At 41.5% G+C, this 24004-nt stretch overlaps 2 protein-coding genes and 1 long non-coding RNA gene across 4 annotated transcripts in view; 1 reads left to right on the top strand and 2 right to left on the bottom strand.

The window, feature by feature from the left end:
- Positions 1-2908, top strand: part of LOC309489365 — a 72732-nt gene extending 69824 nt beyond the window's left edge. The window contains exon 2 of the long non-coding RNA XR_014202398.1: positions 2828-2908. This is a non-coding gene — a long non-coding RNA (uncharacterized lncRNA). The remainder of the gene's footprint in view (positions 1-2827) is intronic.
- The window catches only part of cntnap3 (contactin associated protein family member 3), a 142391-nt gene extending 129406 nt beyond the window's left edge, over positions 1-12985 (bottom strand). For both annotated transcript variants that reach the window (XM_082157941.1, XM_082157942.1), the window contains exon 1: positions 12856-12985. In XM_082157941.1, coding sequence (XP_082014067.1) covers positions 12856-12940 — 85 coding nt within the window. In that variant the 5' untranslated portion in view covers positions 12941-12985. The remainder of the gene's footprint in view (positions 1-12855) is intronic.
- A 1048-nt stretch (positions 12986-14033) lies between these two features.
- Positions 14034-15979, bottom strand: LOC309488876 (uncharacterized protein; the record flags this gene model as incomplete). The annotated part of the gene is made up of 3 exons (XM_082157294.1): positions 14034-14079; positions 15366-15766; positions 15803-15979. The coding sequence occupies 3 exons, from the start codon at positions 15977-15979 to the stop codon at positions 14034-14036; spliced, it is 624 nt and encodes a 207-aa protein (XP_082013420.1).
- Positions 15980-24004: the final 8025 nt, after the last annotated feature.

The following is a 24004-nucleotide window of genomic DNA, read 5'->3' as shown; positions in this document are numbered from 1 at the left end:
GATTAAATGTAGCCACTCTTTTGATCTTTTCCACATCTTTTCATCTATGGGGGTTGGGACGCTTACACGAGGGCCACTGTCCTGCAGAGTTTATTTCCAACCCTAATCAAACACACCTGAATCAGCTCATCAAGCTCTTCAGGATCATTTGAAAATGCAAAGGCAGGTGTGCTGAAGCAGGTTAGAACTAAACTCTGCAGGACAGTGGCCCTCCAGGAGCAGGATTGAAGACATGTGAGCCACGACTCTGGGCGTAACTGGCGTAAACTAGTGTTTTTAACCCCTTAGGTATCGAAATTTGGTACCAAACGACAAGACATTTTTTGATATCCGATGGTATCGACGCAATTCGGTCAGTGCCTAAAAAGCATGGAACTCGATACCCAGCCCTAGGTATGAGCGGCTTTATTCCTCGCTGTCGTCTCCGCTGGTTTCAAAACATGTCTCCGTTTTATCATCATTTTCTACTCGTTCGTCACTTTGCAACAACACAACCTTGTTTCTGCAGCAACTTTGAGCATGTTTCCTAAAATAACGTCTGACGTTTACATTTTACGTGGCGTGAGAAAGTAAACCACGTGAAATCCTGAAACGGATTTCCACAAATGCGATTTGAATAGGATTTCAAACCACATATGAATGCAGCTCAAAACGGATTTGTAAAAATCGCTTTTGATATGATTTGTTTTCTGTTCACACGTGCTAAATCTGATCGGATTTCAATCAGATATGCACAAAATCGGATTTGGATTAACAGTCTGAATGAGGCTTTAGTGATCAGACTCACAATTTTCACCTGCTGGATGATAAAACAGATGAAAAAATCCCACAGACGCACACTGAACGAGGAAGACACAAATTCCAGAAGATCACAGAAACTTGAGAGAGAACTCGCCCTAGCAACCACATAATCAACATGCTAAAAAAAAAACTAAAAAACAATTAGCAACAGTTCAACACAACATCAGTTTCTTCAAAAAAGTTAATAAAGCTATATCACTAGTCAATATCAAATTGTACAGTATCATAGAGACAAAGTATAAATATATAAATAAAAATCCTAAAAACATAAAAATGTAAATAGAATGTAATGAGAACAGGACTGAATTGGAAGATGAGTTCAATATTTGTATGTATATATTTATGCTTATTCTGTGTTCAAACTCACAGACACATGCTCGATGAGGATTCCAGAAGATTAAAGAAACATGAAGGGTTTCTTTAGCAAAACGCTAAAAAGCAATTACAGAAACACCCTGGCAACGACCTTAGTATCACAGTTTCACTAAATAAATGGAAACATCTATATATCACCAACATAGTCAGGGGGCCAAAACTGATATTAAAACTTTGTTGGACACTTTTTGGTACAAGTATACAACCTATCCAGTATTAATATTTAACCCCTCAACATGTGTTCTAGCCAGGTTGTCAGCTTAGAAAATGTTTTTTTGTCCATTTTAACACTATATTCTTAAAAGTGGTAAAAGCGGATTTTTTTCCCAAAGTGCTTCCATTTTCTTCCATATTACCTATTGTAATTTTGGGCAAATGTGCAATATAATCCAACTTATGTGCAAGCATGATCATTAAAAAATAATAATCAATAAATACCACAAGAGTATCACACCACAAGGGTCACTGTTGTGTCAGCACAGCTGTGATTTGGCAGCAGATTGAGGCAGCAGATCCAGAGAAGATGATCACAGCAGGTGTCAACAGTACAGTGTGAACAAAACTTTATAAAGGAGTGAATCACACAATCACACAACAGATTAACTTGATCTATTGAGCATACCTCGGTTGTAACGGTTATTCGTTTATTGTAACGTTTATTATTAAACGGTTATTTCAGTCAAAGTTGCTCTTCTATCAGCTTGAATCAGTCGGCCCATTCTCCTCTGACCTCTAGCATCAACAAGGCATTTTCGCCCACAGGACTGCCGCATACTGGATGTTTTTCCCTTTTCACACCATTCTTTGTAAACCCTAGAAATGGTTGTGCGTGAAAATCCCAGTAACTGAGCAGATTGTGAAATACTCAGACCGGCCCGTCTGGCACCAACAACCATGCCACGCTCAAAATTGCTTAAATCACCTTTCTTTCCCATTCTGACATTCAGTTTGGAGTTCAGGAGATTGTCTTGACCAGGACCACACCCCTAAATGCATTGAAGCAACTGCCATGTGATTGGTTGATTAGATAATTGCATTAATGAGAAATTGAACAGGTGTTCCTAATAATCCTTTAGGTGAGTGTATAGCTAGGCTAATTTACTTTCATAATTACTAGCTTACTTACTAATAGGTAAATTAAGTTTTGTGCAAATGTGTAATGGAAATATTATGTTTTTAAGCAAAGCCCTCAGCTTATGTCAGAGGACATTGTAGTGATCCACTCAGAAACCAATCAGACTAATGTAGTGAAACATTTCTTTGCCTTCAGATGAGATAACATGGATCCAGAGGGAGCTGTAAGCCTAGCATCCAAAGAAAAACAAATAGGAAGAGATAATGATTGGGAAAAATGTCAAGTCAAGTCATCTTCATTTATATAGCGCTTTTAACGATGTAGATTGTTTCAAAGCAGCTTTACAGAGATAAACGTATAATTTAAGGTAAGATTGTTTTGGCTTTATAGATGTTCTTTAATAAAGTTATTTTCCAGCTAAAGTTAGTTTTGATTGATTCGCTTCCGTCGCAACGATCATTTGTTATTAAATTAGGGGCCGCCAAGACGACACCATTCTCTCTACACAAACTTTAAACGCGATCCTGTGAGAAAAGCTGATGGCGTTCACATGCGCATCAAGAATTGGTTCTATAGTTATGTGCGTTTGAATATATGTGTGCAGGTTTGTAATTCCCTACAAACCAAGCCTAAACAAATTACTGGTGTTTCCTTATAGTTTTGATTAAGAATTTTATTTTATTTTATCAATTCGGGGTAGATACGCAAATTGAGTTTTCCCGACGACGCTTTATCTGTAGGGTGGTAAAGGGATCCTCCATAGGGAGAGACTAGTTGGCACTTCAGCATATGTCATCGTTGTCATCGGGTTCAGGCAAAGGTCCTTCGTCAGATCTGGATACGGCCTGGATCCGGCAGGCGGCGGGAGGAAGACACTAAAATTAGCGTAGATGCCATTCTTCTCATGATGTAACAAGTACATCAGGATTTATGGGAAGTGTTCCCGGTTCCAGCTGACCTAATCTATGCAGCCTAACATTGAATTATAGAAGTCTGTAATGTATTATGTGAATGCTATGTCAAAGAGATGTGTCTTTAATCTAGCTTTGAACTGACAGAGTGTTTCTGCTTCCCGGACAATGTTAGGAAGATTGTTCCAAAGTTTTGGTGCTAAATAGGAAAAGGATCTACCACCAGCAGTCGATTTTGATATTCTAGGTATTATCAACTGGCTGGAATTTTAAGATCGCAATAGACGTGAAGGACTATAATGCGTTAAGAGCTCGCTCAAGAACTGCGGAGCTAAACCATTTAGTGCTTTGTAAGTAATCAGCAATATTTTAAAATTGATGCGATGATTAATAGGGAGCCAGTGCAGTTTTGACAGAACCGGGCTAATATGGTCATACTTCCTGGTTCTGGTAAGAACTCGAGCTGCTGCGTTTTGAACTAGCTGTAGTTTGTTTATTAAGCGTGCAGGGCAACCACCCAGTAGAGCATTACAATAATCTAGCCTTGATGTCATGAAAGCATGAACTAATTGTTCCGCATTTGTCAATGAGAGCATATGATGTAATTTAGATATATTTTTAAGATGGAAAAATGCGGTTTTACAGATACTAGACACGTGACTTTCAAATGAAAGATTGGTATCAAAGAGCTCACCCAGGTTCCTAACCGACGACGAAGACTTAACAGAGCAGCCATCAAGTTTTAGACAGTATTCTAGGTTATTACGTGAGAAAGTTTTTTGTCCAATAATTAGAATCTCTGCTTTTTCAGAATTTAGAAGTAGGAAATTATGAGTCATCCAATTTTTTATATCAGCTATGCATTCTGTAATGTTTCATTTGTCAAGACAAATATGGAAAATACAGCCAAGATAAAGCCCTTTGATTGAAGTGATTTTTCAGGAAATGGTGTCTTTGTGCTCTTTCTGGAGATTATTGTAGTATAATACTGTGCAATATTTTTGCAATATAATAGACACACCATTATTTGCATTGTGCTTAGCTTGACCTTGCTTATTCAATCCATTCAGTCTCAAAGGGATGAGACTGCCAACCTGAGAGCCAACCTCTGCCAACCTGAGAGCCACTGCTTTGATGGGGAAAAACATACCTTTACCATACGACTATTACATAGTTATTACTACTAACTAGTTACTAACCCTAAAGAAGTGAGAGAGCAGTTTTGTTAGGATGGAATTAATAACTATAGTGATAATTAAATATAATTTGTGTTACAACCTGGTACACTAATTAAGTCAAATAGCACCATAGACCATCATCTACAGTTCTAAATTTCCGCCTTGACATTAAAGCATTATAACTTGTGCAGCACTGCACTGTCTCTCCCTACAAGCTTTAACCTTGGCTTGACTCATTCCCATAGATATGGGTACTGATTGATAGAGGTTTTGGGATACTAGGTTATGTTTCCAAGCTGATATTCACTTTGAAAACTGATTCTCTTTAGGCGGAGATTGTTTTTTTCATGTTCTAGTTCTGTTGTCTCTTACACTGTACAATAAATGTTCATTCTGACACTTCAGTAGACATCCCATGAGTGTTGGCTTTCATTTGATACCATTTTTATGAATATGGTCCTTGTGGTTGTGGAGATATTCAACATTTACTGTTGGCATGTCGTGTTGAGCAGGAAACCAAAAAATTGGCCTGAAATTGCTTGTACAAGTCACAAAAAAAAAAAAAAATCTGCTTGACAACCACCCTAATATCTTACCTATGGGTGTCTTCTAACTAAAAAAATAGGGTGACAGCTTGTACCAAAACATGTCCGCAAAAGTCTTAACGGAAGCCCTTTTCAGAATTGGTCCCCTGACTAACAAAAATGTAGCAAGAAAATACCATGTTTTTTTGGGGGGGTACCATGATAATCTCTGAAGTATCTCGGAGTGGAGACATCATCACTGTACCGTGATACAGCTACAATAATAATAATGTTTATTTTCTATAGCACCTTTCTACAAACTCAAGGTCACTTTACAATAGTAAGTCCATTAAACATGACAGCAGGCATAAAGACATGAGATATGAGGAGAGAAAGAGAGGGAAGAATCGAAAATGATAGGAAACCAGCAATACTGTCAACACAGAGACAGGATGTAAATTGAGGAGGACCAACCAGAAGTAGATTTGTTTTGTGTAGTTTGAGAAAATTACTGGTCATCCATGCATTTATTTCATCAATACAAGCCGAAATGGAGTTGGCAACACTTCAACGTAAGGTATGTCTGGCCTCCAGCTTGCTCTCGTTTCTAACGCATCCTCAATCTGTGCAGACAGAAGAGGAGAATCCAGCATCCATCACTTCAGATATTGTATCCTGAAGTGCTGTGTGTGGTGGAGAGCCAGGGGCTTTCAAAGTTCATAACCATCTGTTTCAATTACAACACATATGCATCTCATTACGAACCCCCTCACACACATATACACCCATGTCACTGTCTTCTTCTGGAGCGACACACAGTGCGAGCAAACGTTTATAGTGGCGGGCATCACTCGGCATTAGACTGCATCAGTGTAATTCCCCGTGATCCACTCTGGTAAGCTCATTCTGATGTATTCCTCCATTCCAGATTCAACATCTGTGACCAAATACAGCTGAAAGCCTCAAAATAAATGCTAACACCCCGTCTGCACTGGAAACGCTGAAGTCATTCACCTCAGTCACCGGCCGTCTGATGCAAAACTGCACGGATACATGCAACCAAACATAATTGGTTGATTTCATGCAACTCATAGGTAGAGCTGCAGGACTAATCGATATCGCCATATGGCTTAGAGCGCTTATGAAATTGCAGAGCCTGCGATTTAATTACATAAATGAGAAGTGCTTGTCAGCTCCCTGCAGTTTACAGTCAAAATAAAAGTTGGTTGGTTTGATGATGATGATGATAATAATAATAATATATAATTATTATTATATTTTCTTAAATATGTAATTATTTTTTTATTTTACAGTGAAATATTAATATAGTATTAAATAGTATTTATATATATTTAAATATAATTAGTTTGAATTATTTTAAGTGAAGTGAAACTGTATTAGTATGTAATAATTACTAAATGAATTAGTAATTACTTTTTTAATTATTTCAATATAATTCATATATATATATATATATATATATATATATATATATATATATATATATATACACACAGTATATACATACAGTATATATATATATATATATACAGTATATATATATATATATACACTCACCTAAAGGATTATTAGGAACACCATACTAATACTGTGTTTGACCCCCTTTCGCCTTCAGAACTGCCTTAATTCTACGTGGCATTGATTCAACAAGGTGCTGAAAGCATTCTTTAGAAATGTTGGCCCATATTGATAGGATAGCATCTTGCAGTTGATGGAGATTTGTGGGATGCACATCCAGGGCACGAAGCTCCCGTTCCACCACATCCCAAAGATGCTCTATTGGGTTGAGATCTGGTGACTGTGGGGGCCATTTTAGTACAGTGAACTCATTGTCATGTTCAAGAAACCAATTTGAAATGATTCGAGCTTTGTGACATGGTGCATTATCTGGCTGGAAGTAGCCATCAGAGGATGGGTACATGGTGGTCATAAAGGGATGGACATTGTCAGAAACAATGCTCAGGTAGGCCGTGGCATTTAAACAATGCCCAATTGGCACTAAGGGGCCTAAAGTGTGCCAAGAAAACATCCCCCACACCATTACACCACCACCACCAGCCTGCACAGTGGTAACAAGGCATGATGGATCCATGTTCTCATTCTGTTTACGCCAAATTCTGACTCTACCATCTGAATGTCTCAACAGAAATCGAGACTCATCAGACCAGGCAACATTTTTCCAGTCTTCAACTGTCCAATTTTGGTGAGCTCGTGCAAATTGTAGCCTCTTTTCCTATTTGTAGTGGAGATGAGTGGTACCCGGTGGGGTCTTCTGCTGTTGTAGCCCATCCGCCTCAAGGTTGTGCGTGTTGTGGCTTCACAAATGCTTTGCTGCATACCTCGGTTGTAACGAGTGGTTATTTCAGTCAAAGTTGCTCTTCTATCAGTTTGAATCAGTCGGCCCATTCTCCTCTGACCTCTAGCATCAACAAGGCATTTTCACCCACAGGACTGCCGCATTCTGGATGTTTTTCCCTTTTCACACCATTCTTTGTAAACCCTAGAAATGGTTGTGCGTGAAAATCCCAGTAACTGAGCAGATTGTGAAATACTCAGACCGGCCCGTCTGGCACCAACAACCATGCCACGCTTAAAATAGCTTAAATCACCTTTCTTTCCCATTCTGACATTCAGTTTGGAGTTCAGGAGATTGTCTTGACCAGGACCACACCCCTAAATGCATTGAAGCAACTGCCATGTGATTGGTTGATTAGATAATTGCATTAATGAGAAATTGAACAGGTGTTCCTAATAATCCTTTAGGTGAGTGTATACAGTGCCCTCCACAATTATTGAACCCCCTGGTAAATATGATCAAAATTGGCTGTAAAAAATAAATCTGCATCGATTATCCTTGTGATCTTTCATTCAAAAAATGTGCAAAATTCTAACCTTTCATTGAAGTAAAAGAATTGAAAGTGGGGGGAAATCACATTATGAAATAAATGTTTTTCTCCAAAACATGTTGGCCACAATTATTGAAACCCCTAGAATTTTTTACGAGTAAAATATCTCTGAAGTATATTCCCATTAATATTTACCTTTTTTAGTACACCAGGGTGACTAGGAACATGAAACTGTCCAGCTATGACTTCGTGTTTCACAGAAGTTTAAATATGAGGAAACACAAAGGCCAAATCCCCTTAATCATCCATCACAATGAGTAAAACCACAGAATATAGTTCTGATGCGTAGCAAAAGATTGTTGAGCATCACAAACTAGAAAGTGGCTGTAAGACAATAGCTAAAGAATTGAAAATCCCCATTTTGACCATCAGGGCAATAATTAAGAAGTTATAACCAACTAAAGATGTTATGAATCTGCCAGGAAAAGGACGTGTGTCTATACTGTCTTAATGCACGGCGAGTATGAAAGTTTGAGTGGCCAAAGACTCTCCAAGGATCACAGATGGAGAATTGCAGAGATTAGTTGAGTCTTAGGGTCAGAAAGCCTAAAAAAAAAAATTATCAAACAACCCCTACATCCCCACATGTTGTTTGGGAGGGTTTAAAAAAAACCCTCCTCGCTCATCCAAAAACAAATTCCAGCAAATTTAATTGTCAGACACGACTGGATCTTCAAACAACACAGGGTTCTGTGGTCAGATGAGACTAAAACAGAGCTTTTTGGCAGCAAACACACTAGATGGGTTTGGTGAACACAAGGATAAAAAGTACCCCATGTGTACAATTTAATATACCATTGGATCTTTAATGTTGTGGGCATATTTTTCTGCTGGAGGTCCTGGACTTCTTGTTCAGATACATGGCATTGTGGATTCTATCAAATATCAACAGATAAAAAATCTAAACCTGACGCCTTCTGCTAGAAATCTTATAATATGCCGTGGTTGGATCTTCCATCAGGACAACGATCCAAAACAAACATCAAAATCAAAACAAAAATTTGTTGTGGAGCACAAAATGAAGCTTCTGCCATGACCGTCTCAGTCCCCTGACCTGATGAGTGGGCTGAACTGAAGAGGAGAAGCACCAACATGGATCTGGGAATCTGAAGGATCTGGAGAGATTCTGTATGGAGGAATGGTCTCTGATCTCTTGTCAGTTATTCTCCAAACTCATCAGGCATTATAGAAGAAGACTCAGAGCTGTTATCTTGGCAAAAGGAGATTGCAAAAAGTATTTAATAAAAGGGTTTCAATAATTGTGGCCAACGTGTTTTGGAGAAAAACATTTATTTCATAATGTGATTTCCCCCCACTTTCAATTCTTTTACTTCAATGAAAGGTTAGAATTTTTCACATTTTTTGAATGAAAGATCACAAGGATAATCGATGCAGATTTATTTTTTACAGCCAATTTTGATCATATTTACCAGGGGGTTCAATAATTGTGGAGAGCACTGTATATATATAAACATTTTTTATCAGTAATAATAATGAGAGTTATTTATTTTATTTTTTTACTAATACTACTACAACTATTATTTTTATAGCTATATTGATAATCCCAAAATTATGGCCAAATTGTGCAGCCCTACAAATAAGCACAAGCAAACCTGGATCTTTTTTTTAAATTGCACTGTGTTTTTATCAGAAAAAAACAAACATTGCAAATTGATTTTCCCCCCAACTCATGCTCATATAGCCTAAGTCTGGGTATGTACCAGTCACTGTATTTGCCAAACACTGCCAGGTGAACTAGTTATCCGTGAGAAGACTGCGTAGGTCTTTCGGCTAGACACAAATTCTGTTTTCACAGTCTACACACTAGGGTGGTCAAAAGCACCGGTACTTATGTACCAAGTCAATACTTATGTTTTAAAAACGTACGAGTCTTTCTGCAGAACACACTAAGTACACATGGCAAAGTTTGGGAGAGACAACCATATTAGAATGAGGGATTGAATCTGAAATTTTAATGTTTGACAACGGATGGGACAAAAAAATCTGATATGTCAAAATAGATCTGTGTGTTCAGACTGAGGGTGTGTTCACACTTGTTCGAACGGTTCGCCTGGTTCGTTTGATCCGGACCCCCCACTTTCAGCCCTGGTCCGCTTAGCATTCACATGAGCATTTTAACAGACCTAAAGATACCGAACCTAAAGGCATAGGGATTTGTTCACAACCTGATTGGTCGGCTTTTATGATGTATATTTCATGACTGAACTTTCATGACTGAACATCCAAAACAGTGCCGTGTTCTGGGATAAATGCGCTCTTGTGTGTGTGTGTAGCTACATATGATGGTATTTTGACCAGCTGAGAACTCGGGAAGAGCCTTTAAAATGTGTAAAGGAGTCAAAACAGCGTCAGAAATCCCTCCGTCACACACACACACACACACACAGATCTGCTATGAGGAGAAGCGGTTCTGATGCCTGAACTGAACTGTGATGGACAAGATCACGACTGTGACGAGAAAAAACAGCTATGCTTGAGCATTCTGTCCTTTTTAGGGTCACATCTGGTGACATCATGTCCTGTTTTTGGTTAGTTCACATGTCTTTGGTCGGTGTTGTGTTCATATTTATTTCGGACCGCACCAGAGTTTGTTTGGAAGCGGATTGAGACTCATCTTTTCAGTGGTTTCAGTCCGCTTGTTTGGTGCGCACCAGTTCACACTTACTCAAACTGAACAGAGCAATCGCACCCGGGTTCGTATTAATCCAACCAAACATTCCAGATGTGAACGCACTCGTGAAGTGTAAGTGCAACAGACTTTTCTGCTTTTCTACACAGACTGACAATACTGTGAATTAATATGAATGAGTTTCTACACCGGTTTAGACTCTTTTCACAGACTGTGATGATGTGTCTTCACAGTTATTAACATTGTATATCTAACAAAGTTTCTTATTAGATTTTCATTTTTTTTTATGTAATGCACACTTAAAACAATATTATATTGGCATTAAATTACAGAACATAGAATGCAACGGCTGAGGGAAGGACTGCAAATTTGACATTCTCTTCTGACCAACATGATCAATTCTCTATATTTTTTCCTCTTTTGTAAAGTCATAGAAATACTATCATGGAATTTTTTTTTTTTTTTTTGCTATTACACTAAATGGGAAGGCAAAAATGATATTTGTTGTAGTTTCCGTTCACCACTATTGAAGTTCACCCCTCTATGACAATTTCCGCTTCTGAGAACACCAGAAACGTGCAAAGGTTGTGGTTTATATAAATCCACCCCCATAGGACTCTAGAAACAAACTGTTCACAGCCACAGTCGAATAGATTCCCCCTTTAGATTTAACATGAAACTGTTACTAAAGCAAACCGTGAGCATAGTCATGCTGAGGATGTGTAGTTTGAAAAGTGTGTAATTTCTGTCGGTGCATGGCACTGATGTTATCTCTTACTCGTCAGTGCTGTTTCTAACGCCGAGTCTGTCTAACCGTTTCTCCTCCTAATCTCCTCCATCGCTTTAAAAGATATCATTCTTTGTGCAGATTTCAGATGGGTCCAATACGTTTGTGGTCTGCACCGAATCGAGCATATGATCCGCTCTGTGCTGTCGTGTCTCTGGACTGGAGCTGCAGCGGGTCGCCTGACACGAAACCAGACTTCATTCGCCCCCAGAGGAAAGCATATTTACACTGTCTGAATCGTTCCCTATCCCCTATACAGTGCACTGTGTGCCATTCACCATGTAGAAAATAATAAATGTGTGAACAGATGACCGATTGCAGCTTCAGCATCTATTTATAGTGTAGGGGGCGGGCCTTCAGATTCTAGAGAGCATTTGATTGGACAGAAAATCTGATGAGAAACTGAAGTGCAGAGTGATGTCATCAAAATCACTGATCCATATTGGTGGAAGTGAGAGACTAAGTTTTGAATGCTTATGTGATTTGAATAAATGTGATTTTTTTGTCATTGTTTTGTAGCACACTAACTAATAGATAACCTATGATGTCATTTTAGGTTATGAGCGCAAGAGAGTTAACATTTTCATACCAAAAAAAAAAAAAAAAACTTACATTTTGCTTTCATGGTGACTTTAAATATCAAATAAGTTCTGATGTTCCAATCAGCTGATCAAGACTAGACTTCTAGAAAATCCACTGGTATAAAACAATTGTACACAATGTTACAACCTTCAACATTTCTAAATGTCTACATCTAAGCTGGTTTGCGGGTTAAAGCGGATTTAGCTGGTTGGCAAGCAAGTCTCACATCCTGACCACCAAAAAACAATATAACCGGCAAACCAGAACAAACCTGACCAGGAAACCATTCTAGGCTGTTTTTAAGATTGTTGTCCCATAATTTATGGGCGCGATGGAGTTTTGTGACGTCACAACCAGCCTCACACATCAGGTAAATCTAATAATAGTCATGATACCTTAAAGCTCTAAACTCCTGCGCATTAATAATAAATTGGGCTATTATTAATAACGTTTTTATAATTAAGTGTAATTGCTAATATTTTAATATGTTATTAATGCGTTAATATTAAATCTTGTCAACATTATTATTAAATATTATGATATAATTATGAATAATTTAGCGTCATAAATGTGATGATAATTAATCCACCACCTGACATGAGCGCATTAAACACAATGCAGCGCATCTGACGAGCTCATCATCTCAATACATGAAAAAGACAAAACTGCTCATTTTTGAGACTATTTGAAATAAAATCACACAACACATATTCCTAATTATATAAACTGAATCAAAGTCATTCGATGCGTAAAACCCCGTGACATTATCTGTTGCATTAATGAATCAATTACCTTCTCGAACTATTACATTCGATGTAACACAACATCGAAAAATAATGTAATAAACTATATCAACTAATATCATAAATCAACATCAGATGAATGAATAGTTTAATATCAGGCTGGCGCAAAGCAAAGTTCCTCCTCAACTTACTGCCGTTATTCCAGTCAGCGCAAGAGAGCCTCTCTCGCGCACACAAATCCGAAAGAAAAGTCATTTTTAACCTCAGATTGCTCTAAATAATATGAATAGTGAGATACTCACCTTTACTAATAGAGCCTGTGATGAAGTAAAATATTAGATATAGCGGTAAAATCATTCCAATAGTGTGTGAGCCCCGCAGATCCATGATGCTCGACTGATGCTGGAATGAGACTGACTAACTGACTCAGCGCGAGTCTCTGTGAACGAGCATGATAGTGTGTGTGTGTGTGCGCGCGCGCGCGCGCGTTTTCTACTCTCAGTGGCTCTTTCACGCCATCCTGCTGCCGAAAACATCTGAATACAGTCTTCAAGAAACACACACACACACGCGCGTGCACACACGCTGTATGAAGCTGTTGCCCCTTTACATTATATATATATATTTTTTAAATGTATTTATTTATAAAGGGATCATGTACAATTTTTAACATAAATGTTTCCATTTCATGCTTTGTACCGGATTTAGCCAGAGGCTAATTTTCATCCGTAGTCCCCAGGCAGGTCAACACTAACATAAAATTACACAGACAATACCTATGTGTTCACATACAATAAAAAAATATACACTCACACCACTGATCTATATAATGACGTCATTCTATATAGATCAGTGATACACACACATACTATCAGGGCCACAAAAAAAAGAAAAAAAGAAAAGATTTTAACTTCAATTTAAAAAGACCAAGAGATTTACACCCTTTTATATCCTGTGGTAGGGCATTCCACTGATTAGTAGCTTTCACTGCGAAAGACGGCAGTTCAAATGCAGAACGACGAAAGGGAACCAGACAATTACTCATGGATGATAATCTGGTAGATCTCACTGAGTTTTCAGAGCGAAAATGAACAAAGTCACATAATACAGATAATCATTTATTTTATTTTATTAACCACATACAAACTTGAAAAAAAGTCAAAAATTGTCAAAGTAAAAAAAAAAAAATGTTTCTCTATGATCCCACAATGAAGAAAATGGTTTGGTTTTTTTATCCAAGATTTTTGATGTCTGTTTATATAGGGATTTTAAGGATTTAAATCACAGTTTCACCAGCTTGACCCCGGCATGTCAGTGTCACGTAAATCTAAAGAAACTAGGTGAGGACTCAAAATGCAAAGGGAAAAAAACGATATTTATTACAAAAAGAAACACTAGACACAAAACAAAACCCACGAGGGGGAAAACATAACTAAATACAAAACAACCACAACTTCAAAAATGAACATACCAAACAGGGTCACGGGGGAACAGGAAACGTGTACAAGACAACGATCCGACACAGACTGCAAACACAAAGGAACTTATAAAAGGGACAAATCAGGCAGGTGATGAGGAACAACAGGTGGGGCAAATGAAACCAATAATGAGATAACAAGGAGGGTGGGGTCAAAACAGTGACAGGAACACAAACACCACATGTGCTACACGAGACAGGACAGGCATGTGACATTACCCCCTCCTTAAGGAGCGGCTACCAGACGCTCCACTAGGGACGGGAGGGACAGACCAGGGCGGGACGGGAGGGACAGACCAGGGCGGGACGGGAGGGACAGACCAGGGCGGGACGGGAGGGACAGACCAGGGCGGGACGGGAGGGACAGACCAGGGCGGGACAGGGGGAACAGGAAAGACAGACCAGGGTGGGACAGGGGGAACAGGAAAGACAGACCAGGGTGGGGCAGGGAAAATGGACAGTTCGGGAGGCCAGGGCGGAGCTGAGAGTCCATCGGGCGGCCAGGGCGGAGCAGAGAGTCCATCGGGCGGCCAGGGCGGAGCAGAGAGTCCATCGGGCGGCCAGGGCGGAGCAGAGAGTCCATCGGGCGGCCAGGGCGGAGCAGACTCTCCCTCGGGCGGCCAGGGCGGAGACTCTCCCTCGGGCGGCCAGGGCGGAGACTCTCCCTCGGGCGGCCAGGGCGGAGACTCTCCCTCGGGCGGCCAGGGCGGAGACTCTCCCTCGGGCGGCCAGGGCGGAGACTCTCCCTCGGGCGGCCAGGGCGGAGACTCTCCCTCGGGCGGCCAGGGCGGAGACTCTCCCTCGGGCGGCCAGGGCGGAGACTCTCCCTCGGGCGGCCAGGGCGGAGACTCTCCCTCGGGCGGCCAGGGCGGAGACTCTCCCTCGGGCGGCCAGGGCGGAGACTCTCCCTCGGGCGGCCAGGGCGGAGACTCTCCCTCGGGCGGCCAGGGCGGAGACTCTCCCTCGGGCGGCCAGGGCGGAGACTCTCCCTCGGGCGGCCAGGGCGGAGACTCTCCCTCGGGCGGCCAGGGCGGAGACTCTCCCTCGGGCGGCCAGGGCGGAGACTCTCCCTCGGGCGGCCAGGGCGGAGACTCTCCCTCGGGCGGCCAGGGCGGAGACTCTCCCTCGGGCGGCCAGGGCGGAGACTCTCCCTCGGGCGGCCAGGGCGGAGACTCTCCCTCGGGCGGCCAGGGCGGAGACTCTCCCTCGGGCGGCCAGGGCGGAGACTCTCCCTCGGGCGGCCAGGGCGGAGACTCTCCCTCGGGCGGCCAGGGCGGAGACTCTCCCTCGGGCGGCCAGGGCGGAGACTCTCCCTCGGGCGGCCAGGGCGGAGACTCTCCCTCGGGCGGCCAGGGCGGAGACTCTCCCTCGGGCGGCCAGGGCGGAGACTCTCCCTCGGGCGGCCAGGGCGGAGACTCTCCCTCGGGCGGCCAGGGCGGAGACCTTCCCTCGGGCGGCCAGGGCGGAGACGACCCCTCGGGCGGCCAGGGCGCAGGAACTGGAACAAACACCAGCGGCTCAGGCACTGGAACTGGCACCAACGGCTCAGGCACTGGAACTGGCACCACCGGGACTGGCACTGGAACTGGCACCACCGGCTCAGGCACTGGAACTGGCACCACCGGCTCAGGAACAGACACCACCGGCTCAGGAGCAGACACCACCGGCTCAGGAGCAGACACCACCGGCTCAGGAGCAGACACCACCGGCTGAGGCACTGGAACTGGCACCACCGGCTCAGGAACAGACACCACCGGCTCAGGAACAGATACCACCGGCTGAGGCACTGGAACTGGCACCACCGGCTCAGGAACAGACACCACCGGCTCAGGAAGAGACACCACCGGCTCAGACACCACTGGTTCAGGAACAGATATCAGCGGACCAGGAACAGACACCACCGGCCCAAGTGTGTGCGTAGCCCACACACACCACATGGCTGTGGCCATAATGGCCAGTGTCGCGGTCATTGAGGGCTCAGGAACAGACTCAGGAACAGACACAGGCTCGACGGCGGCCATCTTGTCAGGGGACACAGGCTCGGCAGACGTGACGTGAACAGGCTCGGCGGCGGCCTTCTTGTCCGAAGACACAGGCTCGGCAGGCGTGACGTGAACAGGCTCGGCGGCGGCCATCTTGTCCGAAGACACAGGCTCGGCAGACGTGACGTGAACAGGCTCGGCGGCGGCCATCTTGTCCGAAGACACAGGCTCGGCAGGCGTGGGTGGAGCCGGCAGGGCTAGCAGCGTGGGCGGGACCGGCAGGACGAGCAGCTCGGGGACGGCCTCTGGGACGATGGCGGGCTGCTCGGGGACGGCCTCCGGGTCATTGGGGAGGCCGGAGGTCTTCCTCCTCCGCCGTCTTCGATGGTGAAGTGCAGGTTCAGGTCTGGACGGAATTAATGGCAGATGGAGCTCTGGGCTGGGCAGCGGCGATGCATTCTCTGGGCAGGGCAGCGGCGATGCATTCTCTGGGCTGGGCAGCGGCGATGCATTCTCTGGGCTGGGCAGCGGCGATGCATTCTCCGGGCTGGGCAGCGGCGATGCATTCTCCGGGCTGGGCAGCGGCGATGCATTCTCCGGGCTGGGCAGCGTGACGGATCGCTGAGGTGGTGCAGGCAGTGCGAGCAGGATCACTGGAACAGGGACCACCGGAACAGGGACCACCGGAACAGGGACCACCGGAACAGGGACCACCGGAACAGGGACCACCGGAACAGGGACCACCGGAACAGGGACCACCGGAACTGGGACCACCGGAACTGGGACCACCGGAACTGGGACCACCGGACTCGGGTCCACCGGAACTGAGGCCACCGGAACAGTCACGGAGGGAGTCTTCCTCTTCCTCCTCCGTTTCGAGACCACTGGAACTGGGGCCACTGGAACTGGGACCACTGGACTCGGGACCACCGGAACTGGGACCACTGGACTCGGGACCCTCTTCCTGGCCTCTCGCTCCTGCAAGCGAGCGAGACCCTCCACCATTGCCTCAAAGGTACTTCTTTCATACGCCCTCCTAAGTAACCAGTCCATGGGCTCATCGAGTGCATAAAAGAAAAGGTCCTTAAGAGGCCCCTCGTTCAGTTGTAGGCCCTCCGCCGCTCTAAGGAATTCGGCCGCGAATTTCCTCAAATCAGCCCCTTGCTGGCGGAGGGAACTAAGTGCCTGAAAACGAATAATACGTTCGTATTGGGGGCACGCAACCGAGGGGGCTGGTGGGTGACGTGAAACCCCTTGCGGAGTCCTCAACATGGTCGGATCATTATGTCACGTAAATCTAAAGAAACTAGGTGAGGACTCAAAATGCAAAGGGAAAAAAACTATATTTATTACAAAAAGAAACACTAGACACAAAACAAAACCCACGAGGGGGAAAACATAACTAAATACAAAACAACCACAACTTCAAAAATGAACATACCAAACAGGGTCACGGGGGAACAGGAAACGTGTACAAGACAACGATCCGACACAGACTGCAAACACAAAGGAACTTAAAAAAAGGGACAAATCAGGCAGGTGATGAGGAACAACAGGTGGGGCAAATGAAACCAATAATGAGATAACAAGGAGGGTGGGGTCAAAACAGTGACAGGAACACAAACACCACATGTGCTACACGAGACAGGACAGGCATGTGACAGTCAGACAGTAAGACATGTGAGAAAGGATTGTAGTTTGCATAATAGTCTTAGCTACATCAACAGAGAGACATTGTCTAATCTGTCTAAAATTTGCCAAGTTATATTTAATATTCCTCACCATTTTCTTTACATGTTTTAAAAGTGTGTTGTTTTTAAAACTTTGTTAAAATTGAGATTTGAGTCCAATATTATGCCAAGATAATTGAACTCATTAACTATTTCTATCCTTTCACCATTAATAAACATATCAACATCAGGAGATTTAACATTTGTTTAAAAAAAAAAAAATCCTTTTGTTATACTAATGTTCAAGCTAAGACATGATTGTTCCAGCCACTGTGTAATCCTTTCTGTAACAGCTTTTAACTTCTCGCATGTGTAAAAATAACAGTATCATCAGCATACATTGATTGACCTTCACACTGTTGCGGGAGATCATTAATATACAGACTAAATAATAAGGGACCTAATACTGAACCTTGGGGTACACCCATTGTATAATGTTAATTGCAGGACTTAACCCCTTTAATTTTTACACATTGTTCTCCATTTAATAAATATGAGGATACATACCCATGCTAAAGCTTCGGATGAAAACTGAAATGTAGATAGTTTAGAAAGGAGAACTGCATAATTAACTGTATCAAAGGCTTTAAAAATATAGCACCAACAAATCCTCCTTTGTCAACTTTAAATTTGATTTGCTATATTAAATGTTAATTAGCTGTTTCAGTAGAATGATTTACTCTGAAACCAAACTGCATACAATGTAAGCCAGACTTAACTGTGTTAAGATGGGATGTCAGTAGTTCAAAAACAATCTTCTCTGCAACCTTTGAGAATACTGGCAGTATGCATATGGGTCTGCAATTACTAGCTTCATAATGATCTCCAGATTTAAAAATAGGAGTAACAGTGGCTTGTTTCCACGAAGTAGGAAAAACACTACATTCAAATGACAAGTTAATTAAATGAGGGATGACAGGGGTTAAAATATCTTTGTGAGTTTTATCAAACATCCATTTGATGAGCATCTCTACATTTAGAATTTTTCAACGAGCTAATAACTTTGTTGACTTGCATTTCATTTGTCTTGGTTAGATTAAAACCTTTACCTACATCATCAATCGGACTAATATTTATTTCCCTTCTCGAAAATGTTTCCCCTAAGTCTTTAACAGAGTTAATAAAAAAACGATTAAAAGTAATAGCAATGGCACACTCATCTTCAATTTGCTTTCCCTGAACTTTAAGCTTAACATCTCCTATACAATTTGGTTTCTTCTGTAAAAGAGTATTTATGTTTTTCCAAATTAGCTTACTATTGCCTTTTGCCTCATTAATTAGATAACTGGCAAATTTGGCAACTCTCAGCTCTCGAATAACTTTGTTTCGCAGACCTTTATAATAGTCTCTCTTCCAGACCTAACAGCTTACTTTAATGCTGAATCCCTATTCTTCATCAGCTTCCATAAATTCTTGTTGAACCACGGTCAATTATTTTTATGCTTGAATTTTTTTTTAACACTAACAGTAAATTGATCTCTTACAGAATTAATTCTATTATAAAATGCATTACAACCATAATCTATATCCTTGGAAGATAAGATATCATTCCACTTTAGATCAGCTATTTCCTCAACATATGTTACTAATTTTCCTTATACAATGAAAAACATCGGTAGAAGTTACTATATTATTTTTAAATATGTTTTTCGTTAATTTCCGTGCAACTAAAGTTAAATTATGATCAGATGACCCAGTGATCAAATGTCATCAGGATTTAAGAAAAATCTGCAATGATGTCAGACGTCACTTCATATTTAAAATAATTGAACTCATTCAGACCTCACAATGACTTTGAAATTTAAATTAGAATTTAAATTAAATTGAGTTAGCCTACAGGATGAATTACAGGATGAATTACAGGATGAAAAAAAATTCAGATGGCACTTAGAGGCTTTTGCATCTGAACTCTTCATATATATAACATGTTTATGTTATATATATGAAGAGTTCAGATGCAAAAGCCTCTAAGTGCCATCTGAATTTTTTTTCTATGATCATTTTTATAAAGCTTGTATATTTAAGTTAAGTTATTTCACTTAAATGACAATTAATAGGTCATTTGCATTGCCATTTAAGTGAAATTATTTAACTTAAATATACGAGCTTAATAAAAATGATCATTCTAGAAGAAAATTTCAGATGGCACTTAGAGGCTTTTGCATCTGAACTCTTCATATATATATATATATATATATATATATACAGTATATATATATATATATATATATATATATATATATATATATATATATATATATATATATATATATATATGGATTTAAATGCAAGAAAATCAACTGCTAAAAGTTTTAATCATATTAATATTATTATATCCATTATAAAAATACAATGAATGAACATGTTATTTTCCAGTATTTCCAGAAACATTATTGTATTAGCAATTAATGCCGCATACAGAAATTGTACCAAATATATACATATTTTATTATATTTATTAATATAACTTTCATTAAAAAAAAGATCTATTATGTTTATGTTTATCTTATAGAAAACAATGTGGTGGAAATTATGTGTTGCTGAATGACAAATAAAATGCTGGCTGTGTTAACTGTTTGGCAGTACTTAACTTAATTTACAACTTTTGAAATATGCTGAATATCTATAAATACATAAAATAAATAATAAAATGTTAAATAAATAATAAAAGGCATAATTAGTCAAATGTAATGGTGTAATCATTACTATTTTGTCACAATCTTTGAACTCAAGTATATTCATTGTCATTCCAATTCATCAATTAATTCCAATTCACACTCGTGAATTAAAACGAGTCACTTTTTAAATCCAGAGTCTTGTTTAAGTTTGATATCTGGAGATACTTACAATAGGCTAGTGTATATGCAGGGTCAGGATGGTTTCCGGTGTCTCCTCTTCTAAACAGTGGTTGGTCTCTTTACATGCCGGTCAGACGCTCTCTTCCTGTAAGTGGGCAGTTCGTGGCTGGAATCAGAGGCAAGGTGAACCAGACTTTCACGTTGAAGTCTCACTAGGAGATATAGTCAAATAGTATTCTTGTCACATCGATTAAACTCTCTTTCATTATCAATATACTGTACGTAAAGACGACAAAACAATTATCTCCAGCATGTGAGATATGCAAACCTTAAAACAGTGGTGTGAATCACCATGCCAAGTTACCTCAGATGACCGTACTGTACCTGTTCCAATAGTCTGATGCAGATGATCAAATGAGGCATGAATTTGTTCTGTTTGTGATAACAGAGAAGAGTTGAGGAGCGAATCAACATCAGAACTCAGCTACTGCTGCTGTGAATGAGGTGAAGCGTCTCATTACCCCGCAGTACATCTGTGTGTGACAGAAACACTTCAAAAACACACACACACACACACACACACATAGAAGGTACAACTCATTACAAGTTTAAGGAATAAAACAAAGAATAAAAAAGTTTCCTGGGCAACACAAAAGATTAATCTTGAATTATGCAGCTCCTTTCCATACAACAACAGATCATGAAAATATATAATGGAAGTCCGTGTGGCTCATGCAATATATTACAAGTCTTCAAAAAGAAGTCAAAGTAAATGTGTTTTTTTTTTTTATTCAGATCTAAATTTATGCCATACATGCTGGCGAATTGTGAGTGCATTTATGTTCTGCTAATAACTAATGCTGAACTAAATACAGAACATGTGAACTAGAGACTGTCACACACACTCAAAATAAAACCAATTTATTCCCCTGAATTATTCAGTTCTACCAGAAAGACTCGGGAGAATTATTTCAATAAACCGTACATGTATTGACAGCTCAGCAAGCTGATAATCTACAAAGTCATTTGGCGTAGGCCCTGTCCGTAGTGCATAATCCGAGAGTATCGGATCTGCAATTCCTGCCTAAAGATGAAGGCAGGGGCGCAGCAGACCCCCCGGGAGGAATGGACAGGATCTGCGATCTCAAACATGTGTAAGTACCGAGCTTTTATACATGAGCATGAGAATATGATTGGATAGAAGTGAAGGCAATAGGTGACGTAGTAATTGAGTCTTCCCGGCAGAACTTATGCTAAAGCTTTCATTTCTTCACAAAGGTTTGGACAAACTGTTGCTGGAATAAAAGCTTTTAGCCAGACAGCTATTGGGAAAACCCTGCTAGAGAGGTCATGAGTCACAGGTAAAGCAAATATCAATGATCATCTCCTAAAAAGGCCACATATTAAGGTCTGGGTAGATTAGATGGTGAGCAAATAATCAGTTCTTATAATCAACATGTTGGAAGCAGGAGAAATGGGCAGGAATAAAGATCTGAGCGACTTTAATAGGGTCAAGTTGTTATGGCCACACAAAATATTAATGATGGTTAAAGGAGGAATGTGTCTCAACAACACACACAGTGCATCACACTCTGCTGCGTATGAGGCTGCGTCGACCAATCAGAGAGCCTATGATGACCCCGTCATGAGCATCGGAACTGGACCTTGGAGCAGTGGAAGAAGGTCACCTGGTCCGATGAGTCTCGTTTTCTTTTACATCACGTGAACGTGTGCGCCGTTTACCTGGGGAAGTGATGCACATGTGGGACGATGAGAAGCCACTGGAGGGAGTGTGATGCTCTGGTTAAAGCTACACTGTGTAAGATTTTCTCCCATCTGCTTCCTAGCCCCTCCCATTCCCAGGGCGTTTTAACTCCTAGGGTGGCCGTATTATTCCAAGATTAAAATGGCTTCCAGTTCGACTTCCTAAAACTATTTAGAAAGGTAAACAATCCTTTTTCATCATTGACGTGAGGAAAAGTATCCTAGACGTCGTTCTAGCGTTATGCACAACCATGCTATAGTTAGCCAAGCAACTATAAAACTTAGAATTTACACAAATAGGCTGACTTACCTGTCGAGAAGAAAGCAGGCAACTTCGGTGTCCATTTTAAAACCCTTGCTCCTCATGAGCTCTTTCCATCTTGAAAAAGCCACTCCAATATTGACTTTGGTCTTGTTGATTTGCCTGTCGCGTTGTCGTTTTAATTCTCTCTTTCGCTTCCTTGGCGACTCTGTTACATGTCCTCGAGAATAGGCGTGATCCTCCATCCTCAACAGGCTTTCAGATCTGCCGGCAGTCGCGAGTAATCTCCCCCTCGCATTCGTCACGGTGCCACTGAGTATTGAGGTACTGAGAATTTCCATGTATGTCCCTCTTTGGCTAATGTAGTTTCAAGATGGAGGCGCAACATGGCTGCAGTCGAGCGACTCGCTCGTATGTATTCTGAATGGCAGATTCTACGCTTACGAGAATACTTGATTAGTTGGTGGAAGTAATTACACATGAATGAGCACATATCATTTTGAAAGAACAAAGTGTTTTTTTCTAAGAATCAACTTAAATGACACAGTCTAGCTTTAATGTTCTGCTGTGAAACCCTGGGTCCAGTCACTCATGTGGACGTCAATTTGACACATGCCTCCTTCCTAAACATTGTTGCAGACCAAGTGGTGTTCCCTGGTGGAAGTGGCTCTTTCAGCAGGATAATAAACCCTGCCACACTGCACATATTGATCAGGAATGGTTTGAGGGACATGATGAAGAGTTCAAGGTGTTGCCCTGGCCTCCAAATTCCCCAGATCTCAATCCAATTGAGCATCTGTTGGATGTGCTGGACCAACAAGTTCAATCCACCTCACAACCTACAGGACTTAAAGGATCTGCTAAAGTCTTGTTGCCAGAGACCTTCAGGAGTCTTAAGAGTCTTAAAGAGTCCATGCCTCGGTGGGTCGATATTGTTTTGGCAGCACGCAGAGGACCAAAAGCATCAAGTCATCACTGTAACATTTATGCTTAGAGCAGTTAGGATGATTTTCATGACTAAATAAGATTGTACTCACATTACAATAATGAGAACTTGAAGGTAAATTACTTTTTTTGAGGTGAAATACGACCCAAACAGGTCTTTATGTCTTCAGCTTCAACACAATCAAAGAATGGGAGGCTAATTGTTGAACAGCAGCTGTGAAACATAAACCCTGTTTTACGGTCTCCATCGGGTGTCTCTGATGTCATGCTCACATGAGCTTCACAGTCGAGCGCACCACTGACAGACGCCTCTCACTGCATCCACTGGACTATTAAATAGCCATATCACATGTCCTCTCGGGTATAAATGCTGTTAAACAATACTGAGGAGGTCGTCTGCAGACAGCGGGAACATGAGTGTCAGAGGCCAGACCTCTTTTCCTCTGAGGAGAACCGTCTGACAGGTTAACCATCATGAGGAACAGCCCTGGCT

The sequence above is a fragment of the Leuciscus leuciscus genome (assembly GCF_965113295.1).
Source record: "Leuciscus leuciscus genome assembly, chromosome: 24".
NCBI classification, from domain to species: Eukaryota; Metazoa; Chordata; class Actinopteri; order Cypriniformes; family Leuciscidae; genus Leuciscus; species Leuciscus leuciscus.
The sequence above is the reverse complement of the archived record's forward strand: the minus strand, read 5'-3'. Positions and strand labels throughout refer to the sequence as shown.